General features: G+C 57.3%; 2 protein-coding genes across 7 annotated transcripts in view; one reads left to right on the top strand and one right to left on the bottom strand.

Moving 5' to 3' along the window:
• The window catches only part of EXTL1 (exostosin like glycosyltransferase 1), a 13,929-nt gene extending 6,200 nt beyond the window's left edge, over window positions 1–7,729 (top strand). Inside the window, exons 2-11 of one of the 6 annotated variants that reach the window (XM_045299115.1) lie at window positions 1,184–1,274; window positions 1,480–1,587; window positions 2,686–2,805; window positions 3,364–3,496; window positions 3,687–3,793; window positions 4,396–4,491; window positions 4,884–4,970; window positions 5,313–5,473; window positions 6,326–6,446; window positions 6,535–7,729. In XM_045299115.1, the coding sequence (XP_045155050.1) occupies window positions 1,184–1,274; window positions 1,480–1,587; window positions 2,686–2,805; window positions 3,364–3,496; window positions 3,687–3,793; window positions 4,396–4,491; window positions 4,884–4,970; window positions 5,313–5,473; window positions 6,326–6,446; window positions 6,535–6,711 (1,201 nt within the window). In that variant the 3' untranslated portion in view covers window positions 6,712–7,729. Of the gene's footprint in view, window positions 1–1,183; window positions 1,275–1,479; window positions 1,588–2,685; window positions 2,806–3,363; window positions 3,497–3,686; window positions 3,794–4,395; window positions 4,492–4,883; window positions 4,971–5,312; window positions 5,474–6,289; window positions 6,447–6,534 lie in introns of all 6 variants that reach the window. The other 5 variants (XM_045299114.1, XM_004705090.2, XM_045299116.1 and 2 more) reach the window with 5 other exon arrangements.
• A 1,733-nt stretch (window positions 7,730–9,462) lies between these two features.
• Window positions 9,463–17,119, bottom strand: SLC30A2 (solute carrier family 30 member 2). Its single transcript, XM_013005382.3, has 8 exons — window positions 17,050–17,119; window positions 16,236–16,456; window positions 14,922–15,068; window positions 13,921–14,074; window positions 12,769–12,994; window positions 11,984–12,089; window positions 10,833–10,967; window positions 9,463–10,729 (listed from the first exon to the last, which is right to left on the bottom strand). The coding sequence occupies exons 1-8, from the start codon at window positions 17,097–17,099 to the stop codon at window positions 10,584–10,586; spliced, it is 1,185 nt and encodes a 394-aa protein (XP_012860836.2). The 5' UTR covers window positions 17,100–17,119; the 3' UTR covers window positions 9,463–10,583.
• Between the last annotated feature and the right edge of the window lie 7,236 nt (window positions 17,120–24,355).

Below are 24,355 nucleotides of genomic sequence, written 5' to 3'. Positions count from 1 at the left end.
GGGCCACTCAGGTGAGGGGTGCCCAGAGACTGTGTGTGGCAGAGTGGCGGAGGGCAACCACCTGCATGGCCCAGTCAAACAAGCAGAGTTGCTAAGGGATGGGTGGCAGGTATAACATATACCCTGGGCACCGCTGGAAGGGGGTGCCACCGAGCAGTCTGCCCGGCCGGTTGTGGAGCGATCACTACTAGTTCCGAGGAATACTTTGGACCTGAGAGCCTCCCTTGCCCACTGAGCAGCCCCGGATGGCCTAGTGGTGTCCGCGCACTGGGCTGCTAACTGCAAGGTCAGCAGTCTGAAACCACCAGCTGCCTCGGGAGAAAGACAGAGCTTTCTACTCCTGTAAAGAGTCCCGGAAACCCACAGGGGCGGTTCTACGGCGTGTCCCATAGGGCCGCTGTGTGTGAGTCAGCATCCACTCGATGGCGGCGAGTGTTTAGTTTTTGTTTGTATGACTCACAGAGGAGAGCTGGTGGCTACTGGTGGAAGGTGGACAAAAGATGGGCAGTTGGAGCTCATCAGCCTACCCTGCTCCCCACCTCAACTCCCAGGCGACCGACAAGGCTGTGTGCTTCTGTAAAGACTTAGGGTCTTGGAATCCTGACGGGGCAGGTCTAGCTTGCTCCATGGGTTGCTATGGGTATGGCCTTGGTGGTCTTGCTCTGCTGAGGGTAGAAAGGGAAGAAGCTGAGCACAGGGCCCTCCACCGGGCAGAGCAGGGGGTACAGTGGTCCTTTTCATGGGGCGCGTCTGTGATCAGCCAAAGACTAGCCAACTGGTCTCTGATTTGGGAGCCGGAGTGGGAACTGGTCTCAAAGATGTTCCAACATGGGCACAACTTCCATGCCCGTCCCTAGCACGAGTTTTCCATAGAGGCGCCTCTGCTAATCAGGCCTTGGGAACATCGGGGCCCACCGTATCCATTTTGCAGATGAGGAAGCTGAGGCCCAGGGAAAGGAAAGAGGGCTGAGGCTGGCGCTAGAACCCAGGGCTCCTGCCTCCTCCTCCCCAAGAGAGGAGGCCAGTGTTTGTGTTAGTGTGTGAGTGTGAGACTGGGAGTGAAGTCATGTGAGAACACGGAGGTGGGTGCTGTGGGACCCTGAGGGAGCCAACCCCGGAGGTGGGGTGGTGGGATGCTCTCTCAGGCCACTGGTATGCAGGACACCCTCGTGTATTTCCATAGGACCCTCGGCAGGGCAACACTACCCAGAGCCACCTTCTGCCTCATCCCCAGCCACCACTCTGCCGCCTCCCGTTTCCTCCAAGCCCTGCAGGTACAACCCCAACCTGGGCCTCCCCCAGTCAGTTGCCTCTCACTCCTGAGCTGCCCACTGCCTTACCCACCCCACGAAACCCACCACCACCTTCCTCTCCTTTTGCCTCTTGCCCCCCTCAGCAGTAGCTGCTGGCTTGGAGGCCAGACGTGGTGACAGGGTGCGGGGTGGGACGGGGTGCCTCAGCAACCCCCTTCTCCTTCAGGCTGGCTGTGTCCCCGTGCTTCTCAGTCCCCGCTGGGAGCTGCCCTTCTCTGAGGTCATCGATTGGACCAAGGCAGCCATTGTAGCTGATGAGAGGCTCCCGGTACAGGTAGCTCATTGGGCTCGGGATTGGGCCCAGACAAGGGAGGGGCTCCAGGACCCCAGCGCCCAGGCTGGCCTCTGTCCTTGTTCCCACCCCCCATCTAGGTATATTGATAAATTAGCCCCCACATGGGACTCCCTTTGAATGAGTTGGAGGCAGACTCCTGAAGGATCCTGGGAGTGAGCACTGGCTGGAAGTTGGGCGTCGAGGTTTCTCTGCCCCAGCAAGTCCGGACCGTCTTCGTTCAGCCTCAGTTTTCCCATCTGTACAATGGGACACATGATGCTTGGTGGTTGGTCTCCATAAGCCCAGCTTCACTGGTTGGCCCAGTATCAGAGACACCTACAGAAGACCCCAAATCAGAGAGCAGGCCTCCAGGGAGCTTGGGGTGGGAAAGCAAAATAGACAGTGACGTTTGCATCTGAGGAATCTTGCTTGGGTCTGAGACTCGTACAGGCCAACCTGCCTCATGTGTCCGAGAACTGAGTGTGAAGGGGGAGCTTGATCACTCGTTACCATTTGCTGAGACTCTCAGTGTGCCGGGCACGGCTCTGAACCAGAAAACTCACAGTATCTCATTTAACCCTCGCAATCAGGGGAGGGTCTCTAGCCCTGCTGTACAGGGCTAGAGAAGAAAGGGAGCCTTGGAGAGGTGAAGGACCTTGTCTGCCGTCACGAAGTAGCAGTTAATATGTCCAAGTGACCACTGAGGGAGCCCTGGTGACACATTGGGTTAAGGGTTAGGTTGCTAACCACAAGGTCAGTGGTTCAAATCCACCCATTGCTCTGGGGGGGAGAAAGAAGCAGTCTGCTCCAGGAATGATAGTCTCTAAAACCCCGGGGGGCAGTTCTGCTCCTTCCGGTAGGTGTCCATGGGGTGGGATCCACCCCATGGCGATGGACTTGGGTTTGGCCACAGAACTCTTGCTTGCCTGGGTTACCTGGGGCGTGGCCACAGTGGTCACCACTGCCCACGTGGAGGGGCCTGGAGAAAGGGCTCTGATCCCCATGTCTTGATCCTAGGTTCCTCTCCCTCCCCCCCACCCAGGGTCAATCGGGGCCTACCAAAACTCTGGCCACCTCCTCTTCTCCCTCTGTGCCCAGGTTGCGGCTGCCCTGCAGCAGATGCCACCTGCCCGCGTCCTGGCCCTGCGTCAGCAGACTCAGTTCCTGTGGGATGCCTACTTCTCTTCAGTGGAGAAGATCATCCACACTACTCTGGAGGTGAGGGGAGCCCCTAGATGCCCCATCGCTTCCTCCTCGGCCCACCCCTCTCCCTCCATACCATCTTCTGGGGGTGGGCGTGGGTCTCCTTTTGGAAGGTACCTATGGAACCGATCAGAATTTGGGCTGTGAGAGCGCTGGTGGACTAGTTCCTCCACCAATCTGGGCTTCAGTCTCTCCACCTGCAAGGGGAGTGCAGTGGCAAAGGGGCTTCCACCAGGGGCCAACTCCACAGGAGGGGCCACGCCCCCTGGCCCCGATGTAGGGAGGGATGATGAGCGTGGTCAGATGGCATGACCTGCTGGCAGCGCCTTTCCTGGGTGAGGCAAAGGGAAGCAGCAATGCTGCCTGCCCCCTCTGGGACACCATCGTTGAGTGCCCTCTGCTGGCCATCTGCATGGGACCCCCTGAGCCCAGGGATCTGCTGCTGCTGCCACTGCCCTCTTCGGAGCCAGAAGGGGGCAGTGTGGGACTATGCCCTACCTCACTTCCTAAGACTCCGTCCACAGGGTCTGAGACTGTGGCCACCCCCTCTGCACAGCCCCTCTGTCCTTTCAGATCATTCAGGACCGGATCTCTGGAGTGTCTGCCCATCCCTCCCTGATGTGGAACAACCCCCCAGGGGCACTCCTGGCCCTGCCGACATTTTCCACAAGCCCCCAGGATTACCCCTTCTACCACCTGCAGCAGGGTATGCCCTGGGGAAGAGAGTTAAATCCCGAATCCCGAATCCGCACTCCCCATGCTTGCCCCGTCTCATCCATCCAGCCCCGCCAAGATCCCTCTGAGCCCACAACATTTCTCCTGACCCAGTCTCCCATGCAGGTCACCCTCCATGGGATCCTGCCCCCTCCTGATGGCCTGTATGTCATTCTCCGCAGGCTCCCGACCCATGGGCGGGTTCAGTGCCCTGATCCAGGTGGGGGCCTCCGCCCAGCTCCCCCTGAAGCTCATCCAGGCGGTGGCAGGCTCCCAGCACTGCGCCCAGGTCTGCGCCTCTGCCAGCTTGGGGTCCAGGGTGGGAGCGAGGGTCAGGGAAGGGCCTCTGTCAACATTCAGCCCTCCATGAAGGACCACCCATTTGGGCGGGGGGTGGGGAGAGCTTCGAGTGCCTTTTCTTCCCTCTTCTTAAGCCCCAAGTCTCTTCTCCTCTCCCCCAAGTGGAAATTGAGGTGGCCATACCTGGAAAGCCCGAGGAGGCAGGGGAAGCCAGCCGCTCGCTCGCTCGCTCACTCAGCAGCCGTGTTCTGAGTACCAAAGAATTCGACCGGGTTTCCGATTCAGCACACGGATGTCAGGTCTCACGTCCTCAGTGGGCAGCTAGGTAGAGAGCACTGCAGAGGAGGCCGGCCGGCCAGGGTGCAGATGGAGCAGGCCCCAGGCAAGCGCTTCAACCACTAAGCCAGCACAGGCGGCTCCTTCACATCACAGGGATTGCTAAGCGGCAGAAGCGCGTGGCAGGGGCAGAGCAATGATAAAGGGGCCTTGGGTTCAGCCTCAGGATGCGTGTATGCCCTGTCCCCCCATACTTCCTCCACCGGAGCTGCCTCCCCGCCCCCAGCCCCCAGGACCACCCTTCGTCCTGTCTAGGTTTTGATTCTCTGGAGCAGTGAGAGGCCACCCCCACCCAGGGGCAAGTGGCCCGAGACGGCCGTCCCCTTGACAGTCATGGAGGGGCACAGGAAGGTGAGGGCTGGTCAGGATGTAGAGGGGTGGGCTCCACCGCTGCTTGCTGGGAAGGAACTGTGGCGGGCACACGTGGGTTCAGTTGTTTGGGTCTGAGCCAAAGCCAGACTTGGCACTGGGTCTGAAGTTTCGAATGCAGGCCTCATTGCTTTAACCACTGCCCCCTTTGGAAAAAAATGACATGGGGACCGGGGGGAAGGTGTCGGTACCTCGGATGAAGAGGGGGACAACCCTGGGGCTTGAGGAAATGTGGAAGGATGGCAGCAATCTGACCAGGGCTGCAGGGAAGGGGGTGACTTTGGAAAGCCAGGGTGGACGTGGGTATTCAGATATTGGCTGGGCAGCCGGGAGGGGGCCCTGGCTGAGTGGTGGTCTCCGCCCTCCCACTGCAGGCCAGTGATCGCTTCTTCCCACACAGCACCATCAACACGGATGCCATCCTCAGCCTCGACGCCCACTGTAGTCTTTCCACAAGTGAGGTGCGGCTGGGCCCAAGAGGAGCCTGGTGTGGTGGGGACAGTGACAGCAGGTCCTTGTCATCCAGAGAGCCCAACCCTCTGCCTTCACAATGACCCCGGGCAATCAGTGCCCCCAGTAGACATCCAGCAGAGGCTCCTACACATGCCTTTGGAAACTGTTTGAGGGGCTCCCAGCTGGAAATGCTCCCCCAAGCTGTCCCCCACCCCCAAAGCTTCCACAGGATGCTTCTAGCCATTCCAGCTCCTTGGCCGGGTTGGGCTTGCCTCCCTCTCGCTAGACGCTCCCAGTGGGATGGGAAGTCCTTCCTCACACCTCCTAAAGGATTGGAATATCCTCCCTAGGTGGATTTTGCCTTTGTGGTGTGGCAGAATTTCCCGGAGCGGATGGTGGGCTTTCTGACCATGAGCCACTTCTGGGACTCGGCCCGGGGTGGCTGGGGCTACACTGCTGAGAAGGCCAACGAGTTCTCCATGGTTCTCACCTCAGCCGCCTTCTACCATAGGTACAGCCTGTGCGTGCCCTGCACAGGGTCAGAGGGCTGGAGACCCCTCCCCGTGCTGGGAGCAGGGTGGCATGGGAGTGGACATAGCAGGCAGCCAGGTGGAAGGCCCAGCTCTGCCACTTCCAGTAGTGTGGCTCGGGGGACATGCCTTCTTACCTCTCATGAGCCAATTTTCTCACCCGTATAATGACACAGGGCCGCCTCACGTGGCTGGTGTGCTAAAGCACGAAAGCCCTTGTCACACAGGGGCACCACAAAACAGTCACTAGAGTTGTCTTTTGAACCGAGCAGAGCAGAGCGTGGGTCAGAGACTAGCGGATGCCGCAGCTGTAGGAGTGTTAAGAGATCTGTCCTGCTGCTCTGTTCCGTGTGTGAGGGGTGGGGTGGGGGGTGTTGTCCCAAGCCTCCCAAGCACTGGCTGTAGCTCCTTAACTGTGGACCAGGGACTGAATTCTGGAGGGGCTTTTTATTCATGTCTAAAACAATGGGGGCAGGAAGACTTGGAGCCTGGTAGAGATTTGCCGGGGGCTTTCCCACCCTCCCAGCCTGTGCAGTTCCCTGCTTAGTCCACAGCCTTCCTGAAACGGGTGTCACTTGCTTTGACTGATGACTCGGGGCCAGCTAAGCCTTAGCCCCCAGTGTGGACACCCCAGTGCAGGAGGGACCAGAACGCACATCATTGGTGACCCATAAGCCAGCAACCAGGCATAGGGGTGGGGATTGAGTCAAAGGGCGGGGCTGAGGTCAGGAGGAGGGAGGAGGGGGCCGATCTTGGCACGGAGATGAGCTCCGCTGCTCTCCTCTTCCCTGGCACAGGTACTACCACACTCTCTTCACCCACTCCCTGCCCAGAGCTCTCAGGACGCTGGCCGACGGGGCGCCCGGCTGTGTGGACGTCCTGCTGAACTTCCTGGTGGCAGCAGTAACCAAGCTGCCCCCTATCAAGGTGCCCTATGGGACGAGAGCTCCCCCGGTGAGGAGAAGGGGTTGGCCGGGGGCAGGGCAGGGAGGGGGTACAGAAGAACAAGAAAACCCGAATGCATTTCTCTTCTCTCTCTTAGGCTTCTGGGGATCCCCGGCCCGAGCTGCAGCCCCCTGACCCAGACTGCGTCAATTTGATGGCGGCAGGGTTCGGCCACATGCCCCTGGTGTCCTCTCGCCTCCGCCTGGACCCGGTGCTCTTCAAGGACCCGGTTTCCGTCCTGCGCAAGAAATATCGCAGCCTGGAAAAGCCCTAGCACCCACAAGTGGCCACCCGAGCCGGGCCCGGGAGACCCGAGAGCCAATCAAGGCAGCTAATTGGCTTTGCGTCAGATCCCGGTCAGCCAATCACCACCAGCGCCGCGGAGCAGCCGCCGCGCGGCCCGCGTGGGACAGATGCAGCGTCCATCCCTGTGCCTGCCGTGCCGCTTTCTGCGCTCGTCTTCCTCCTCCTCCTCCTCCCCAGCCCCTCGCCTCCCTACCCTTCCCCGTCCCCAGAAGGGGTGAGCCCCATCCCGGCTGCTCAGCCTCCCTGCAGTCCCGGCCCTGTGCTCGCTGCCTGCTCACACGCTCAGGGCCCGGGACTGACCTGTGGGCGCGGGGGCGGCTGGCACTTGTTATCGTCTCCCTGCCCGCGCGGGTGCACGATACATAGTTGATGGGCAGACTGGTGGAACAGACGTGGACCACCGCGTGCCTGTCCCTGTGCCGGCGGCGACGCGAAGGTGGACAAGATGCAGCGCGAAGCAAAGCCATCCCTCCCAACACCCCCCACCGCCCTCTCCACCCCCAGGTCCCAAGGGTCTTGGGGGAAAACAGCTACTACAGCAAGTGCAACCCTCGAGCCCCAGGGGAAGAAGCCAGAAGGCGAAGGGAGGCAATTTCTGAGGCTTTGGGGGCACCATTCCACCCAGGGAAGCCCTGCGCTACCGGCGTGGACCACTAGAGGCCAGTGGCACACCGCACTCCTCCCTCCTCGACCAAGTGGGCTGTTCCACCCGCCCAGTGAGAGGGGTGGGTGCACAGAGGGTTAACGATGTGCGCGGCCCCAGTCGGAGGACTCAGAGATAACAGCCCCCACCGCTTTCGCCCCGACAGACACTTGGGGTTGGGTGAGGAGGGGCCATTCCTAGGTGGGCTGGGTGGGCGCAGGGCTGTCTAGGTCGCCCTGGCCGTGAAGGTGGAGTGGGGGAGGCGCCGCTAGGTTCTCCTGGTTTCACCCACCTGGAAATGGAATTATCACTTCCGAAATAAAGCTCGTGTCCTTGCCCCGCACGCTCAAGTTATAAATACTCTTGTAGCAGCTGCATGGGGGCGGGGGACTCAGGGCTGGCCTGGTGTGTGTAGGGGGGTGGGGGTGGAAGACTTCAGAAAGGAGGGGTGGTGGGTCCAGCTCAGGCCCAGGGTGTCAGGTGTTCTGCTTTGACGGCCTCGCTGCTCTGGAAACTCCCGTGACTAGTTCACTGATGGGAACATGCTGTCCCCCAAAACCTAGCCAAGGCCTCCCACCTCGCTCCTCTAGCTGGGTTCCTGGTCCTCCCTGGAGTCCCTCACAGCTGGGGATGTGGAGAGGTCTTTCTTGGGAGGCGTGGGACTGGGAGATTCGTGGGAGGGGAGGGGACTGGGAGCTAAAAGGGCAGGCAGCCTGGCCCAAGGTCAAGAACAGCAGAGGGTGGTGAGGAAGCTCACAGCTGCAGTCTGCGTGGCCTTCCCAGGGTGGGGAGAGCTCCCTGGGCCAAGCCCGCCTGTGAAAGCAGCACCTTTGCCTCCCCAGTCACAGCTGTGACCCCCAGGGCATGGCCTTGAAGTGGGGAAGGTGCTGCCAGAACCAGGGTCTCAGCTGTATAACAAGGAGCAGACCTTCAGCCTGCGGTCAGGAGGGCAGCCCGGAGGAATGAGACCGAGGTCCAGATCCCCATCACTGGGGGAGGGGAGCAAGGGGGTGTGACTCCAGGTAAGCAGGACTATCCAAGCCCAGTTTCCTCCTCTGTAAAAATGGGCAATAGCCAGGACCTGTGGGTGGGGCATAAAGACTTGGCACACGGGCTCAACTTGAATCACATTGACGTCTACATTTTAAATGTTATTTTAGGGTTAAATTATTCTCTGCAGGAAGTGATCACATGTGGCCTCTAGTCCACTGACAACCCTTTGGGGTGGGTGTGCAGTCTCATGTGCAGATAAGAATAAGTCATAAAAGGGCAGGCTGACTTTATCTAAAAAGCTAGTCTTAGGGGTCCCACCCCCTTTAAGATAAAGTCCTTGGGCTTTTTATGATGTATTCTTATCTGGAAACAGGGCCATCATATCAGCCATCCTTAGGCACGAGGCATGGCAACCCCTTATGTGTCAGAGAACTGTGCTCCACAATGATTTTTGTTTCTTAGTGAAATGGCCAGGCTTTACCTTCCAAGGTGCCTCGGGGTAGATTCAGTTAGGGACCATGCAGGTTAGCTACCTATCCTTCCCACAGCTTTGTTTATAAGGGTGGGCTCACTGCCTCATCCCGACTTAATAGCGCGACCTTGTAAGGGCTTAGAAGGGCAGGGAGACCACCATACTTACCTTCACTCTTGTCTCTACAACACGGGCAGACCCACCCAATTCAGATGATAGAGACCCTAGAGGGCGGAATAGAACTGCTTGGGACGATCTCTGAGATGGTTCCATCTTTTTACTTTCATTGTGAAGTGGGTAAAGGCTTACAGATCAGTGTTACATTCAGCAGCTCACGCACATTTTGTTTTGTCCGTTGCAAACCCCCTCGACCGCTTATCCCACTTCGTTGTGTTCCTGTTTCCATTCCTCTGACTTTCCAAACCCTCCGACCTTTGTCCTTTGGGTGAAGGCTGCCCTTTGGATCTCAAAGGGAACCCTGGTGGCACAGTGGTTATGCATTGGGCTGCTAACCTCAAGGTCAGCAGTTCTGAACCACCAAGAGTCACCATCAGAAACCCACAGGAGCAGTTCTGTCCTGTCCTACAAAGTTGCTAAGAGTCAGAATCGACCTCATGGTAGCAAGTTTGGTTTTGGTTTGGTCTCACATGATTGATGATTAAAGTTCAGTTCCAGACCAGAAAAAGCCAGTCTTTGAGGTCCCGTCAGTCTTGACCAATAAAGCCTGGTCTTCTTCATGATTTTGAGTTCTGCTCCACACAGTCCACTCCACTCAATGTGATCCTTTTCAGAGCAGTTGGTAGTGGTAGCTGGGCACCATCTAGTTCTTCTGGTCTCAGGGTTGTGGAGACTGGTGTTCGAGGGGTCCAGTTTGCACATCTTGATGGGGCTAGTGGGCTTGAACCACTTATCTTGCAAGTAGCCAGTGGATGCGTAACCCAGCGCGCCACCAGGGCACAAGCCATCCTGCAATTTAGGAATCACCACACAGCACCCAGGAAGCCTTTCCGGTTGGCCACTGGGCTGTGCCCGGCCTCTCTCCATCCTCCATCCATGGGCTCTGATCAGGTCAGCCACCCTGAGGACCGTATTGGCCCAGCCATGTCCCGATCCCTGGGGGCATCATCAGGACAAGAGAAGTAGCCCAGGAGCTACAAGGCTGTTCCTGTGAGACTCACTCTGAAATATGTCTTCTCCCCTTCCCCCGGAATCACTTCTGGCAAGGGTATGGGTGTCTTGTTCCTGAGTCAAGGGCTGTAAGGAAGCCAGCCAGCCAGCGCCTTATCTAGGAAGTTGCTTGGTGTCTCCAGGAAGGGAACCTGAAGTGACTGAGGTAAGGACAGGTCTGAGGAGGCCCTGGCTCCCTGCTGAGAGGGTGGGGTCCCAGGCCTCCCTCAACCATATTGTTATGGGCAGAAGGAGGGGGCTCTGTACCAGGAGTTCTTGTCAGATCCATAAGGCAGGGAAGAGGCAGGCCAGCCTCCCTCCCCTCACCCCCCTGCCAGGCCTGCCTGCGGCTAGGGGCAGGATGAAGGGGGTCCCGCTGCATGTGCCCCTGAGTCCCCATCCCCCGCTGGCTGTAGTCAGATGGGGAGGCAGAAGATGAGCCCCACTCTGGGATGCGGAGTAGACATGAGGACAGGGCCTAGTTTACACAGCAGCCTGGCTAGCAGAGCCTGGCTGGGTCTGGGGGACACTAGGCCTGCCACGCACGGGTCCTGGCTGGCCGCAGTCAATCGGAGGGTCCCTGGCACTCCTGACAGTCCTTCATGTCCTCCGAGTAGTCCTCAATCTGGATGGTCATCGTGTGGAAGTGGAACCTCCCCTGCAGCTGGGAGCTGGCCATCTTCAGCACGGCCTGGGCATCGGCATTCCGAGCTGAGGGCCGGGAGGACACACAGGGGTGACCCCAGATCCTCTTACCCTGCTCCCTCAGAACGGAGGGCCCCACCCCCCGCCCCGGGTGTCCCCGGTCACTCACCAATGGCAATGTGGACAGACAGCACCGGCTGGGACACGGTCAGCGCCCAGATGTGCAGGCTGTGTAAGGCTTCCACCCCCTCCACGGCCAGCAGCAGGTCCCGAACAGCCGTGAAGTCCACGCCCTTGGGGGTCCCTGAGGAGAGCAAGGGCAAAGGCTTGTCTGTCTCCGACCACTCATCCCAGCTGTGCCCAGCTGGCTCCTGCTCCTTAACTGTCAACTCCGCTGGAACTCCCTGATCTGCATGTGCCACCCCACCCCGCCCCTCAGCTCCCACACGCCTTCATTTCCTTTTCCTCCTCACACGTCAACAGATGTGCAATGACCCCACTTGTCTGTGTGCTTACTGCCTGCCTCCCCTCTCACGGTCGGCACTGCGCGAGGGCAGAGTAGTCCCCAGGGCCTAGAAGGGAACCTGGCGCACTGTAGGTGCTCAGTACGCTGTCCGTAAATGGAGGGCGAGAAGGAAGTCTGGGAATCCCTGGGCATCTTAACAGCACCATCCTCACCATCACCGGGTCAAATGGAGTCTTGGAGAAAAGGCTCTAACCTGCAGCTAGACGCTTCTGCTGACCTCAGACCAAGCCCCAGTCCCAGACTGAGGCCCATGGCCCTAAGCCAAGACTGTAGACCCTGCACCTTGCCTCTCCATGACTGAGTAACCCCTCAAAGTCAGCCGTGCCCTCCCAAGGCAGGAACAAGACCACTCTGGCCCTGAGATGTCCAGGGCAAAGCCAGAGCTGGGAGTGGATTCAGTAGCCTTGCCTGAGACTTAGGGGTCCTTTTGAGCCTCAGTCTGCCCCACCTCAGCTGCAGGAAGACCCAGGGAGTTGAGGGGTACTGGGAAAGCTGATTCTCAGGTGTCACAGACATCACCCAGAGGCCACCCTGACTGGGCAGGAGGATGCATGACACCTGGGGAGGTGGCCCTCTCAGGGCTAATGGCCGGAAAGGGAGGGCACAGGCTAGGGGACATTTCTAAGAACTACCACATACGAGGGCCCAGCTTGATGCCAGCATGGCTCGGGGCCCCAGAAGGTTTGCCAGCCTACGCCAGGCCACCACAGTGCCAGAGCCTGTGTCCCACCCCCACCTACGCACTCCACTGAGGGAGACTGCCAAGGGCAGCCAGGGCGCCCCAGGCAGGTTACCTTCCATGAGCACCACAAGGACATCTCTCAGAATGGTCAAGGTCGTGCCCAGGACCAGGATGGAGAAGATGAAGGTGCAGATCGGATCCACGTACTTGTACTCGGGCTACAGAAACAGGGGAGACGCAGTTGGGGCCAGTCCCAAACCTCCCAGCCCCAAACCTCCCAGCTCCCCTCCACCCTCACACCCAGCACTATGGCAACAAAGGGGACTTCCTCTGCTGGCGGGGCCCCAGGCAGGGGGACCACACACCCTTCCCACTCCCCATGCCCATGGGGGGCTGAGGCCTGGACAGAACTGGAAGGAACTCAGTTCATTGCCTCCCCTCCCCACCCCCATTATAGATGGGGAAGCTGAGGCACAAGGAGAGGAAATGGGTCCCTCCATGTCTGGTGGCGACTAAGGGGTGGAGCCAGGCTTCAAACCCAGACCTGACTCCATCCTCTGTATCAACAGGATGTGGAATGCCCATTGTTTGGGCACCACAGTCCTGGATTTGAGTCTGACTCACACACCTACCAGCTGTGTGACACTGAGCAAGGCACTGAGCGTCTGAGGGGCAGCAAATGCCACCACCACCCTTTAGGGTTATGGAGAAGCGCCTGAGTGCCAACAGTTGGTCGGTGCAGGATAAGTGCTAAGAGTCCCTTCTCTCTCCCAATCCTGCGCCCAGAGTTGGGAGTGGGCTAGCATGGATGAGGGTCTTGTGTGGAGAGGAGCCCCCCCCCCCCATGATCTCTGCTCTCCTATCCCCTGGACCACTGCCCTCTGCCCCAGCTCTGACCTTAAAGTATACAATATAGGCTGCCACCAGGACGCCCACACTCTGTAGAAGGTCCCCAATCACATGGATAAAGGCAGCTCGGACACTGGGGTTCTGCTCCTCACTGGTATCGTGGCTGCGTCCGTGGCCGGGACCATGGCTGTGTCCGTGGCCGGGACCGTGGCTGTGTCCGTGGCCGGGACCGTGGCTGTGCCCGTGGCCAGACTGGTGGAGGGTCAGCCCCATTCTACAGAAACAGAGACTTTGCTGAGCTGGCTTCCTGAGTTAGCAGGTAAAGACTACCATCATGGCTGGCCTTCCTGAAATGGGACGCAAGACCCACCTCCCCCGCCCCCTCCCCTACCCCCTGTGTGACCCCTCTGGCCTGGCTGGGTGAGAGGCCCAGCCCACAAGGCCTGACTCAAAAGGCCACAAAGCAAAGGGCGTAGCCCCAGGGCCAGGCTGATTCTGAGCACACTGGTGGCCCAGTCTGAATCTCTGAGCAATGATGCTTGTCTAGTTCACCACCCCCACCCCACCCCCGACACACACACCATGTCACAGATGGGGAGACTGAGGCTGAGAGAGGGGAGTGGCTTGTCCACAGCCACTGAGCAAGGGAGAAAGCACCTCTATGAGACCCCAGTGCTCTCCACCCCTCTGCTACTCACAGAAGCCAGTCTCAGGAACGTCTGCTTAAAAAGAAGTGGGTTCAGTTCTGAGCCCAGACACCTGGTCCTGCAGGAGCCAGACTCTTCCCTCCCTATTGCAGGTATGGGGCCTCCAAGGTCACGGATGCTTATGGGACAGGGTGGGAAGAGGCAACAGGGGAAGCTGATGAGGGCCCAGACCCGCAGCTGCAGATGGCCTTGGCCAGAAGAGCCGTGGTGGTGTCGTGGGTATGCGTCGAGCTGCGATTCCCCATGGTCGGTAGTTCTCAGAGGAAGGTAGACTGGGCTTCTGCTCCCGTTAAGCATTACAGTATTGGAAAGTCACAGGGGGTCGCTATGCATCACCTGACCTCAAATAGGACACAAGTGTTCAGGCGCCAGAGCTCAGCACACTGGGGAAGTTCTGTCCCTGTGGTCTCCGCAGCGTGGTGATGACCTCCCTCCACCAAGAGTGGGTGAGGGGGATGAATGGGGGGCCTTGTGGGCAAGAGGACACACTCACATGATGTTCACGGCCACAGCACAGCCTGAGGTGATCAGCATGACTCCTCCCTTGATCTCATAGTCCCCAGAGATTAGTCGCTCCACCGCCAGGTACACCAGCACCCCCGTCACGACCCAGATGGACAGTACAGACAGCAGAGCTCCCAGGATCTCTGAGGAACACCCAGACCCCCCAGTGGCAAGTTCAGCAGGTGGTGCCAGAGCTGAGAAAAGTCCTCAACGCCCCACCCCTAACCTCCATGATCACTAGGCTCCGGACTGCCAAGCCAGAGCCTGCATGCCACCGGGCTCTGCGGAGGGCATGGCTGACAGTGCGCTCACATATGGGAGGCCGTCAAACTTCAGAAGTCATGAGTCACCCTCTTTTGTTTGCCATGCTTTTTTAAGAATAAAAACCGAAGGACTTGTTAAACGATGTACCCATTGTTCAGCTGGAGCAGGTTTGAGAGGCTGTGACGGTGGAAATGAGGACCCAGCACCGAGTCTCATTCACTAGGGTTTCAAGCAGTGGTTCTCGACCTTCCTAGTGCCCCAACCCTTTAATGCAGTTCTTCATGTTGGGGTGATCCCCCAACCATAACATTATTTCCGTGGCTGCTTCATAACTGTAACTTTGCTACTGTGATGAATCGGGTGACTCCTGTAAAAGGGTCCTTTGACCCCCAAAGGGGTCGCGACCCACAGGTTGAGAACTACTGGTTTAAAACCTTTATCTTCCAGAAGGTTGTTCTGGATGGGCTTTCGGGGCAGGCTTGAGGCCAAATTCATTTATTGCATCAGGATGAGCTCTGCATCCTTAGGAAGGTGACCTCCCTTCTTTCACAGGCTGGGCATCCCAAGGGTGGACATCCGGGTTGATATCCTCTTCCCCAACTCAGGTCACCTCCCCGCCCCCACAGTGGCCTCATTTGGGCCTCCACCTATTGCAGCCAACTGAAAAGCCAGGCTCTGACCTGCCCCTGCCCCCAAGCCCATTTCCAGCCTGAACAGGGCCCTCACCAGCTCGCTGCCAGCCGAAGTTCATGGTCTTGGTGGCTGGCCGGGAGGACATCCAGAGGGAGAAGAGGCTGATGAGCATGCTGGCAAAGTCCGTGAGCAGGTGGGCTGCATCGGTCATGATTGCCAGGCTGTGTGCCAGGTACCCACCTACAGGGGGAGAACAATGAGGGCAGAGGGTCCTCATCAGCTCCTCAGGGGGCCAGGACCACCCCCTCCAAACTGTGTGTGCAACAGAGAAACCACAGACTCGGGAGGCAGGCACAATGAATTCAAGTCCTCTGCCCCGTTAGCTGCGCCACCTTGGGCATGTGCCTTAACTCTGACCTTGCACTGGCCCATTCAGGAAACGGGGATAGACCTACTTACCCACTGCCATCAAGTTGATTCTGACTCCTAACAACTCTATAGGAGAGAACTGCCCCTTTGGGCTTCTGAGACTTTGCACTTCTTAGGGGTACAGACAGCCTCGTTTTTCTCCCTTGGAGCAACTCGTGGGTGCAAACCACTGACCTTGTGCTTAGCTGCTCAGTGTAGCCCACTGCCCCACCGGGGCTCACCAAAGGGTGAAAAGGTTGGGCTGCTAACCGCAAGCAGTCCGAAGAGGCATTTGTGCCTGAAACCTAAAGGTGTTTGGCCTGCGGAAGGCTGCAGCCTGCAATCAGGGCCCTTCCTCCATCTCTAGCACTGAGAGAAGCCCAGATGTGAGGAGTCCATACTTCGGAGCCTGCACTACCAAGGTGAGTGGGACACACGTGAGGACAGGGGGGAGAGGCAGTGATCACAACCAATCCCCTGATATAACAGGAAAGTGGGGGAGGGGGGCCACAGGTTAGCTAGTGCTCCTGCAAAGGACAGAGGGAATTTAGGCCATCACCACGTGTCTCCTTCCCTCAACCAAGACCCTAGGGCTATGGTTGGGCAAACCTACTTCAAGGATCTTTTGGAAACGCAATAGCATTTAGCATATCTGAGGGATATGTAGAGTGGGCTTTGAAAAGAGCCTAGGTGGCTGCTGGGTAAGCTTGTGGGGCTCCAGGTCAAATTCACCAGGGCCTCTCTCAGGAGAAAGTGACTAGCTGGATGGCCTGGCAGACAGGTAGCTTAACCGCAACGTGCCTCAGTTTCCTCTTCTCTCACAAAAAGGCACACAGCACCCATAGGACAGCAGAGGAGGAAGACAGCACAGGGAAATGCCTACATCAAAGGCCTAGCCCTTTGTAATCAATGGAGCAGTTAAGACTCATTACAGGTAAAATCCCTAAGTTTGGGGGTCATCCGGCCGCAGCTTTAGGTAGTGAGCAGAGAGGTTCTTACCAATGACTTCCCCGATCATGAACAACAGGCAAATGGCAGAGGCCACATACAGTTGGCGCCGGGCCCGATCCTTTTTGGGGTCACGGTGGCTACCAGGATCCCTCTGGGCATGGCAGTAATGGTTGTTCTCGGCCGCAAGCTCAATGGTCTGTAGGTTAAGGCTAGGTCCTGGGAGAGGGACCCAGCCCGACCCTTCCTGCCATATAGATCCCATGTATGACCTGTAGAGGCGGAGGGGAGACTCAGTTCAGGGATGGGGCAAGGAGGACTGCCTCCTGCCCAATGTGCTGTGGGGTCACTGGGCGCAGGGAGAGGATGGCACACGGGCCTCGGAGTTCCTCCTGCGTGAGGGAGAAGAGGGGCTGGGAGAAAGACCTGTCCTGAGGCCAGGGCCCGAGGCGGGGAGGGCTTAAGGACTGGCCAAGGGGCGGGGCTGCTTCAGTGGAGCGTGTAGAAGGAACAGAGCTCAGACTTGGGGAAAAGAGCAGACCCTCCCTGTCCCCTCCCCCCACCGCGCACTTGTGGGTACAGGGCCTCCCTAGGGTGGAGCGGCCACAGGGCAAAGTGCTGGTTCAGAGGCAGGGCTCCGGACAGCCGACTCCCCCTCCCCAGGCGGGCTGGGCTCAGGTTCTGCACTCGGCCCCAGGGAAGGGGCCCCTGCCCTCCGTCCCCTTTCCCCGCATCGCAGCCCACCCTGCCCACGCGGTCCTGGTGCAGGACGCCGCCAAACCGTGCCCTGGCCCGATGGCTAACGAGGAGGTGCGTCCGAAGCCGCGCGCGCACACTCCCTCTGCGCCCCGGGGCCCCGTCCTACCGGGCTCTGCGCGGGTTGTCCAGCAGACGCCGCTTCTCCGAGGCCCGCATGCAGCCTCGGCGGGACCCACCAGCCGCCCGCCCGCCGCCCGCACCGCCGGGCGCACCTCGAAGTGGCACGACGGACGCTCAACGGCGCGTGCGCCCACCTGCCCGCACCGAGGGCCTCGCGTGTGAGTCCCCCGCCGCGCGCCTCCGCCGCCCCCGCTGCCGAGCCGCGCTCTCGCTCTGCGCCCCGCGCCCGGCCCGCTTTATCCGGCCCCGCTGCCCCGTGTGAAGCGGCCCGCGGCGCGTCGTGTGCAAAAGGCCGCGGGAGGGGGAGGGGAGGGACAGCCGGCGGCGAAGGGCGCTCCCCCCAGCCGCCATCCCCTGCCTCCGCGCCGCCCCAGCCCTGCCTGCCGCCGCGGGGTGCTGGCTTCGGGCTGTGCAAGGGCCGAGCCCACGGAAAAGCTGTCGGCCTTGGCTTTGCAGGATCCGTGTTGGGCTCCCTGGGCCGGGAATGTTGCCCCTGGCCTCGGAACCGGAGCCCCAGAGGCTCGGATTGCGCTCCCCCCACCCCGGCTCCGTGAGACTCCCGTGGCCTGGGTGGGTGGGCGCCCACCTCAGGCTGGAGGCGGCTCTGCACTTGATGGGGCTTCCCCACTTGGCAGCGGCTGCAGAGACTAAGGGACCCCTGGGTCGGGGCGTGCCGCTGCCCTCGGGCTGCCCTGGTGGGGACTGGCCCACCCATCCTCGCTCCCCTCTCCTCGGGCGCGCCGCGCTCAGCGCTGGCTTTTCTCCACGTCCGCTTCGGCCGAGCAGCGCTCCTTCTGCAGCCGCCAGCTGCGCGGGTTCTCATCACCCCGCCGCCGCCACCGTTTGCCCTTCCTGGGCACAGCGCCCCGAAGCCGCAGGAAGTGGCACAGCCGCTCCAGGAGGTCCTGGCAGACGTGCCCAACTCCGGGGAAAAGCGAGCCGGCGTCGCGCAGCCGGCTGGGGCCGCACCCACTGGAGACCCCGCTCTTCAGTGGAGGTGCCCGAGGGTGGACACTGCGGGTGGACACTGGCCTCTGAAACATGCTGACAGCGTAGAAAAATAAGCGGGTGCTCCCTCACCGGAAATGCTCTCGTTTCCAGGGCTAAGGCTCGGTGGCTATGGCCTTTCACAGAGGGAAGAGTGGATGGCAAGCGTCATTCCCACACGGGCTGCGGGGCGTGTCCTTCAGCCGGTCCTGCCCCGACAGGCATCATCTTGGTAGGAGACAAGGTATGAGGAGGGAGGCTGTAGCTCACACGTGCCCTGGTTAGGTCCCTATTGAGTGTCTTCTTTACCACCTCCTGGGGACGCTGGTTATGTAAAACCTTTACCCTCAAAGTCCTGGTTTTCCTAAGTTACAACCTAAGAACGAGTAGGCTCAGAAATACCTGGAGAAGGTAAGTGAGGCTAAACTGAATCAGTCTCTGGGGGCATAGCCTATGAGCTTGAGGAGAAGAGAGCCCAAATTCAAGTGTCAGTTAGAGAGGCTTGTTCATTAGGTCTTTAACAAGCCCAAAGCAAATTCACTGCCATGGGGTTGATTTTGACTCACAGCAACCCTGTGGGGCAGGGTAGAACTGCCCTGTGCGTTTCCCAGACTGTGGGAAGAGAGAGCCGGCCGTTCTCCTTCGGAGATGCTGGTGGTTTGGGTTAGCAGCCGCCCAACACAAACCTCTGTGCCACCAGGGCTTCGAAGGTATCCAAGGACTCACAGAAATCCAGCCACTGGGTTCAATGGGGCCCGGAGAACAAAGGCACCGGTCACAAAACCATGGCTGGAGCAAAGCCGTTCAGTGCAGGTGCAGAATAGTCTATTGCAGATGAGAGAAAGGTACAGGATTGGTTCTGGGCTCTCATCAAGGCATTATCTAATTCAGGCCTATGCCACCCTACTGCCCTAATTTCCATTAAGGACAACCCAAGGCAAGTGCCCAAAGGCAAATGCTCCTCCCTGGGCTGGCTAGGGGAGTGGTGGCAATCCACAAACAAACCCATTCTGCCTGAGGGCACAGCGCTCTCCACTGCAGGGCAACAGCCAGAAAGAACTCCACGGAGGCTGGATCAATGTGGAGGTTCCAGAAAGGATTCAGTGCTCCCGCGGTAAACCAAGGCCTTCTGCACACCTAGTGCTCAGAATTGAACTGCAATGGATCCAGGAAGCTGAGCATCTGTAAGATTGGCTGCACAGCAAATGTTAAGCAAGGAGGTCTCAGATATGTATTCATCCCTACTAGATTATAAGCTCTTGGAGGGCAGGAATGTATTTTGTACTTCTTCCATTATATTTGAATTCATCTCTAAGCACCAACTGGATGGATATTTCATTAGTAAAGGTTTCTGTGATTTTGTAACTATACTTTTTGACTTACTGTCCTAGAAATCCCTTATTTACAATCACGTATCTTTCTGGAATTTAAGGTTTAGCTGCTCACAGAGCCCTGACTGTCCCCTCCCTCCCCAAGATACGTGATAAACTATCTGACTGGCGTGCTTGTTTCCAATGTAATCAGTAACCTGGGGGAGTCAAGTGGAGACAGGATGTGCACTGATTCTTGACTTGTCATTTCTGCCTTTCTGTACTCGAGTTCTTTCCTTGTTCGAGGGGAGGAGGCCTTAGGAGCTAGAACTAAAGAAAAACAAGTATGTGATTATCAAAAGACAAGGCAGTGGCTGTTAGTGGTTGAATTGTGTTCTCAAAAAATCTGAACCTCTGTAGTGAAGGAGCCCTGGCAGCATAGTGGGTTCCATGTTAGGCTGCTAACCGCAAGGTCAACGGTTTGAACCCATTAGCCCTCCCCGAGAAGAAAGATGAGACTTTTCTGAGATGTACAGTCTCAGAAACCCAAAGGGGGCAGTTCTACGCTCTCTTATAGGGCTGCTATGAATCGGAAGCAACTCAATGGCAGTGGATTTGGTTAAACCTGCAGTTATAATGCCATCTAGGAATGGCTTGTCTTTGTTACATGTATCAGTCAGGTGAGATTAGTGTAAGATCTGTCTTGAGTCTCTCTCTTTTGAGCTATGTAAGCAGAGGTGAGGAAGACTTAGAATAAGCCACATGAAGCTTGGGCAGGAGCAGAAGTTCAGAAGATCTTCTTCCTGAGACCCCAGAGAGACACCTATTTCCCTGGGAGCAGCACAAGGAGTCAGCGCTGCATGTTAGTTAAGGGCTCTGCCAAGCAGTTGGAATTCACCAGTGGCTCTGTGGCAGTCTGTTTCTGTAAAGGTTACAGCCTTCGAAACCCTCTCTCTCGTAGAGGCGCTATGAATTGGAATCAGCTTGAGGGCGTAGAACCGCAGGGACCGCACCCTGAACTTCTAGCTTCCATGAGAAAACGGATTGCTGCTGTCAAAGGTGCCCACTATGGGGATTTGGAGGTAGCAAAGCTGCTTCACTGGGGCGGCGAAAAGGGTTGTGATGGGCGGGGCCAAAGGGAGCCTCTGGGGGACAGCAAGGTTGTCTCTCTCCAGTGGTAGAAACATGAGTTACTTTTACAATAGCTTCCCCTCCACCCCCTTAGAGTAGACATTTTATTGTAAAAATCCTAAGAGTTTTATTGACATATGATTCATATATCATACAATTCAGTGTTTTAAGTATATTAAAGAGAGTTATCCATCACCCGGTCAAACTTAGGACCTTTTCATCATCCATTATGATAACAGCCTCTTAGACTGTACAACTAGTTATGCTGCGGATGTGTGGGTGTAAGGCACTGGACAGTTGGTTTTGAATATCCATAAGGTCAACAACATTTGCATGCTTAGCCCACAGCCCCAACAATGGGTCAACAGAACTGTGCTTATGAACATGACTGAAGAACAGGCAACCTTTCTTGCTGTGAGGCTGCTTGAGTCAGAACCAAGTAGACAGCAACAAAGAACAAGGGTCAAATCATTTTTTTTAAGGGCAGGGCTTGTTGAGGAGCCCCAGTGGTACAGTGACTAAGCGTTGGGCTTCAAACCTCAAGGTTGGCAGTTCGAAACCAGCTCAGTGGAAGGAAGATGGGGCTTTCTACTCCCATAAAGAGTTACAATCGCAGAACCCCACAGGGGCAGTTCCACCTTGTCCTATAGCAGTGGTTCTCAACCTTCCTAATGCCACAACCCTTTAATACAGTTCCTCAGGTTGTGGTGACCCGTATGTGGGCGTACCTGCATGTGGGTGGACCCGCCTGGAGGCGGATAGAGGAGCGGGGTCTTGGTTCCTAAGACCATCGGAAATATGCTCTTAGGTGATCCCTGTGAAAGGGTTGTTCGACCCCCAAAGGGGTCTCAACCTACAGGTTGAGAACTGCTGTCCTATAGGGTCACTGTGAGCCGGTATTGACTCAATGGCAGTGAGGGTTTTTTTGTTTGTTTTTGTTTTGGGGCAGGACTTGTCAGAGCCCCTGATTGGCTCCTGTGCTCTGAATAACTACAGCGGGGCAGACTGCAGGCCTCACATTTCGAAGACCATGCTATGTGGAGCCTGTATGAGAGCTTAAATTCTGAGCACTAGGCTTTTGGAAGACTGCTGTGGGCAAGGGGAGCCCTAAATCTATCTTTTTAAAGGAGTATTTCATAATGGATAAGGTAGGGTGTTGGTGGTGGGTGGGCGTACATGTCCTAAATCCATTCTCGAGTCTCCTGGAGCCAGCCTGCATGGAGTTCTTTCAGACCACGGGCCAGCTTTGCCCTGGGCAGAGTGGGTTTGAAAGTGAATTGCTGCCACTCCCCTAGCTAGCCCAGGAGAGGTAGTCTCACCTGTGCGCTAGTTGGGGGTGGGGGTGGGGGTGCCCTGCCTGAATGTGCCTTTGATGGAAATTGGGGTACTCAGGTTGTATAGTCCTGAGTCATACCCTGATTACCTTGCTCAGAGCCCCACCCTACCAATCTCACACACTTTTCTAATCTGCAAGTCTCCCAATCATGGTCCCTTTCCCAATTCTGTCATATTGCCTGCACCTGTGGTGAAGTGATGGGCCTTGGATCATGATTTCCTTGTTTTCTACATCCTGTGTAAGTTGGCCGGCCCAGTTCTCTGAAAGCTTGCGCACCAGTAAGGCCTCGTGCTGATGGCCTACCTCATTTGGAGGCAATGTCTTTGTTTTTGTCCTGTTTGGAGATCTAGTGGCATAGTGGGCTGATCACCGTAGGTCGGCGGTTCTAAACCATCAGGTGCTCCGAAGGAGAAAGATGAGGCTGTGTGTTCCTGGAAAGATGTACAGTTTCAACCTCCTCCGCAGAAGAATGTAATATAGAGGACAGCAAATATATAGCCTGGGGAGAGTAGCCGGTCTGTCCAGACCACAAGACCACAAGGGTGCAAACTAAGAGGGAAAGAGAGAAAGAGAGAGAGGGGACCTGTTTATGGCCCACCAAACCCCGGGGGCAACATTCCTGCTCAGAGCAGGCAATGCACAGAGAGGACTGTAGGACCAGCCCCACCATGAGACACGTATTCCCTCACTGACCCCATAGCGCTACGGGGGACAGCACTGGAGACACTGTGCAAAAAGTGTGCCCGGTCTGCCCCCCACACAGTGGGGTGAAACAGGAAGGGAGTGCAACAGGGCAGCAAGGGGAGCAAAGTAACCAAGTCCCTGTGGAATCCTGAAAATAGACTTCTGACTCGGGGGACAGGACATGGCACCCCACCTGACCCAAGTGGAAAACATTCATAAGGGTCAGCAGACAGACCTAGAACTATCTATCTCTTTCTACCTATGTCTATCTATATAAGATAGGCAGGAGGGACAATCCCCAGGAGAAAATAATGGGACCAGTGGTCCCGGGAGACATGGGAGAGGAGGGGGCGGGGAGGGGCAGTGGGGAGCCAACAAACTCAGGGATAAGGGAACAACAAGAGATCTAAAATTTGATGTCGAGGAGGGGGTATAATGCCTGGTGGGGGTTGATCAAGTGCAATGTATCCGAGAGGAATAACTGAGCGCTGAATGGAGGATGAGCATGATAGTGGGAGGGAGGAAAGGGGTCCTGATACCAAGGGCTCAAGTAGAAAGAAAATGTCTGGGAAATGTTGTTGGCAACATATGTACCAGCGTGCTTAATACAATTGAATGATGGATTGTTAAAAAATCTGTAAGAGCCCCCCAATAAAATGATCAATAAAAAATTATTTTAAGAGATCCCTCCCCACCAAAAAAGATTTACAGTTTCAGAAACCCAAAGGGGCCGTTCTACTTTGTCCTATAAGGCCATTATGAGTCAGATTTGACTTGGTGACTTGGTGGCAGGGAGTTTGGTTGTCCTGTTTAAGACTTAATAAATATGTCTCTATAAATTATTTGAATGGGGGGAGGTCTGTTTTCTTTTTCACCGTTCTCAGTCGAAAGACAAGGCTTTCCACTCTCAGTCAGCTGCAGTCTCAGGAACCCACCGCGGCAGTTGTGATTCTGTAGCGTGCAGGGTGGCTGAGCCAGAAGCAGCTGGAGGCGGTGGGGAGTCTGCTCTCTGGGACACCTGGTGGCCCAGTGGTTGCACATTGGGCTGAGATCCACCAGGTCAGCCAACAGTTCGAAACCCCAGCCGCTCCATGGGAAAAACTCCCGTCAGGCGTTTCAGTCTTGGAAACCCACAGGGCAGTTTTCTACCTTTCCAATAGGATCACTAGGAGTTCGCATCGACGCCATGGCAGTGAGACTTTCTACTCTCTTAGAACAGACCCCATTGATGCACCTCTCAGCCGGTACTGGCCGTTTGCTTGTGAAAGCCTGCGTGCTGCTGCAGTTTCATCCCCCGTCAAGCCCTCGGGCTGGTGGCTGGCTTGCCCTCTTTGCTGCGAGTGTGGGTGCCCGCGCCGTTCCACAAGGCCCACCTCAGTGGGGGCTGCACCTCCAGCATCCAAAGCCTGACCCTCTTTCCACCTCGTCCAGGCTCACCTGGACCACGTCCAGGCTGGCATGCGATCTCTTTCCCGGCAGCTCCCTGGAGGGGCCACGCTTCAACCACGTGAGCTAGGAGGTGCGAAGGAGTCAGCAGACCCATGTCTCTCCCTTGTCCCTTCTGAGGAACTTTCAGGAGTCTTGGCAGGTCTTGATGACCTGCTGGAAGCAGCTCACAGGACTGAGCACGCAGCCTCGTCCTGGTGAAACGGGCAGCACAGTGATGGGACGCCGTGTTTGCTTCCCTCCTTCTCGGCTTTGCATCCTTTTCTCACCCTCCTTCTCCGCCTGGCTTCCCAGTCCCTTCACTCTGGCTGCCTTAGGATGATCCCTTCTGTGGAGGCTCTCGCCTTTCCTGTTTTCCTCGGGCTCTGTTTCCTGAAGAACCAGGGCCAGAGCTGCTG

This window comes from Echinops telfairi, unplaced genomic scaffold, assembly GCF_000313985.2.
Source record: "Echinops telfairi isolate 266 unplaced genomic scaffold, ASM31398v2 ScPeMD7_7457;HRSCAF=8495, whole genome shotgun sequence".
Taxonomy (NCBI): domain Eukaryota; kingdom Metazoa; phylum Chordata; class Mammalia; order Afrosoricida; family Tenrecidae; genus Echinops; species Echinops telfairi.
Note: the sequence above shows the minus strand (reverse complement) of the source record. Positions and strands in the feature narration are given on the sequence as shown.